Genomic DNA, 2,114 nt, shown 5'->3' with positions numbered 1-2,114 from the left:
GGTGTTCAACCTGATTCAAAAGATGCGCCTTATCTCTTCTCAAAATTTCCAGCTTCTCCTGCAGTTTTCCAGTGGATTCCTTCATGGAAACGGTAGCGCTGCTCTTTCCGCGTCCAGAAGTGTCGCGTTGGTCCTTGCTGGCTTTATCGCGTGGAAGCCGGAGCTTTTCCAGAAGGCGCTTCTCCCAAGATCTCAGGGCGTGACTTATACTTGCGGTCACTCTTTCATCGATTAACTCCAAGAGTTCATAAACGTTGTTTTGATCAAAGGTATCGTTATCCGATCGGCCACTCAAGTTTTGGTTCTCCTTTCCGTGTTCCCTCCCCCTTTCCTTCCTCCCTCCTCTGCCCTTTTTATTCTTGGCAGTCACTTGTCTTTCCTCGTCGAGGGCCACCCTTTCCGCGCGTAGTTTCTCTCTCTCTCGGTACAAATCCTCTTTCGCGCCTTCTAGAGCCAGCCATTCCCTCGTCACGGCGGCCCTCTCTTCGTCTAGGTGCCGTCTGTTAGCTTGTCTCTCGTCCTCGAGGGCCTCTCTTTCTCTGTCCAATGCCTCTTTCAGAACGGTGAGGTCGTCATGAGCTCTCGCGAGTTCCTCTGCCTCGTTCCTAAGCAGAGTTCTTGTTCTCCCAAGTTCGTTTCTTCTTTTCCGGATTTTACTTAAATTGTCATTGAATTTTTTCCTTTCGTGATCAAAATCCTCTTTTTGCCTCTGGCAGTTTTCTTTCTCCTCGGCTAAGGCCTGTCTTTCCATTTCAAACGCTTTTCTTTGTTTCTCAAGTTCAGCGATCTTCCTTGTAAGTTCCTCTGCCTTGGGAACGGAGGGATTCGTGACCATGCGCCGTCTCCTTCCGTCATTTGCACGAGCCTTTTGTCTTGCCATATTCGTACGAAGATTGCTGATTACCTCATGGTTCTTCTCTTGTGTTTCCAAAGTAGCCTCTTTTTCCTCCTCATGGTCGGGTATTCCCCTAGGCGCCTCTATTTCTTCCACACAGTCGGGTGTTCCCCAAGGAACCTCTGATTCTTCCACATAGTCGGATGTTCCCAAAGGAGCTTTTGATTCTTCCACATAGTCGGGTGTTCCCCAAGGAGCTCCTGATTCCTCCTTATGGTCGGGTGTTTCCAAAGTCGTTTCCGTTTCCTCATCAGAGCCGGGTGTTCCGCAAGTCGCCTCTGATTCCTCCTCATAGCCGGGTATTTCCAAAGTCGTTTCCGTTTCCTCATCAGAGCCGGGTGTTCCCCAAGTCGCCTCTGATTCTTCCTCAGAGTCTGGTGTTTCCAAAGTCGCTTCTGTTTCCTCCTCAGAGTCGGGTGTTTTCCGAGATTCAGTCCATGTCACCAAAGGCGAACCACCTGTTTCTTTCCCAGTCCGTTCAGGCGTTTCGGCAGTTTTGCTGCTCCATTCGACTTGACAGTCACAGGCTTCAGTCTGCTCGATCTCCGACTTTATCTCTGCCTTTCTCTGCGCCCTACGGAGGCCGTGCAAATGGCTTCTCAAGTGTTTCTTCAGTTCAGCCTTTTCCGGATCGGAAGCGATTTCGCTCACTTGCGTTGTCAACTTCTTTAATAACTTTTTGCGTTTCTTGTTGACCCTCCATTTTCCAAGCAGGCCACACACTCGCACCGACTGATATGCTAACTGACGTTCTTCTCCCTCTTCTTCCATAGGTATGGCGGCCAAACAAGGGAGGACACGTTCTCCTAACCAGATACAACAAATAAATATTCCAGCCAGGGAAGCCACTAGTTGAAGCAACTTGAACAAGTTTACTGAATCCATAATTCTTAGGATGATATCCCGGTGACGACGTTTCCTTTTAAAGGGAGAGGTTACCTTTGAAAATCGAAATTTTTGGTGAAGGATTTTCGAATTCGAGGTTTTTGCATATTTCGCTGGGGGAGAACACGTTGCCAATGCCAGGAATATGACTTTTTTTTATTTTTCAATTTTCTCGCCTCTAAAATTGCATAAAGTACTACATGTGGTTCACTCTCACGACCTGAAGTTTGACCAGACCCTTTTCAGCTGCAGAAGAACAACGTATTTCCCAAACAATCAGGCTTACAGCTTTGCCTTCTTTTTCAGATTTTATGGCACAACAACTTCTGGCAGG

General features: G+C 47.8%; 1 protein-coding gene across 1 annotated transcript in view; it reads right to left on the bottom strand.

Annotated features, from left to right (window-relative positions):
* LOC135202137 (myosin-14-like) overlaps positions 1 to 1,780 on the bottom strand; it is a 2,667-nt gene extending 887 nt beyond the window's left edge. The window contains exon 1 of the mRNA XM_064231387.1: positions 1 to 1,780. This exon is cut by the window's left edge and continues 887 nt beyond it. Within this exon, the coding sequence (XP_064087457.1) occupies positions 1 to 1,780 (1,780 nt within the window).
* Between the last annotated feature and the right edge of the window lie 334 nt (positions 1,781 to 2,114).

This window comes from Macrobrachium nipponense, chromosome 30, assembly GCF_015104395.2.
Source record: "Macrobrachium nipponense isolate FS-2020 chromosome 30, ASM1510439v2, whole genome shotgun sequence".
Taxonomy (NCBI): Eukaryota; Metazoa; Arthropoda; class Malacostraca; order Decapoda; family Palaemonidae; genus Macrobrachium; species Macrobrachium nipponense.
This window is presented reverse-complemented; position numbering and strand designations above follow the sequence as displayed.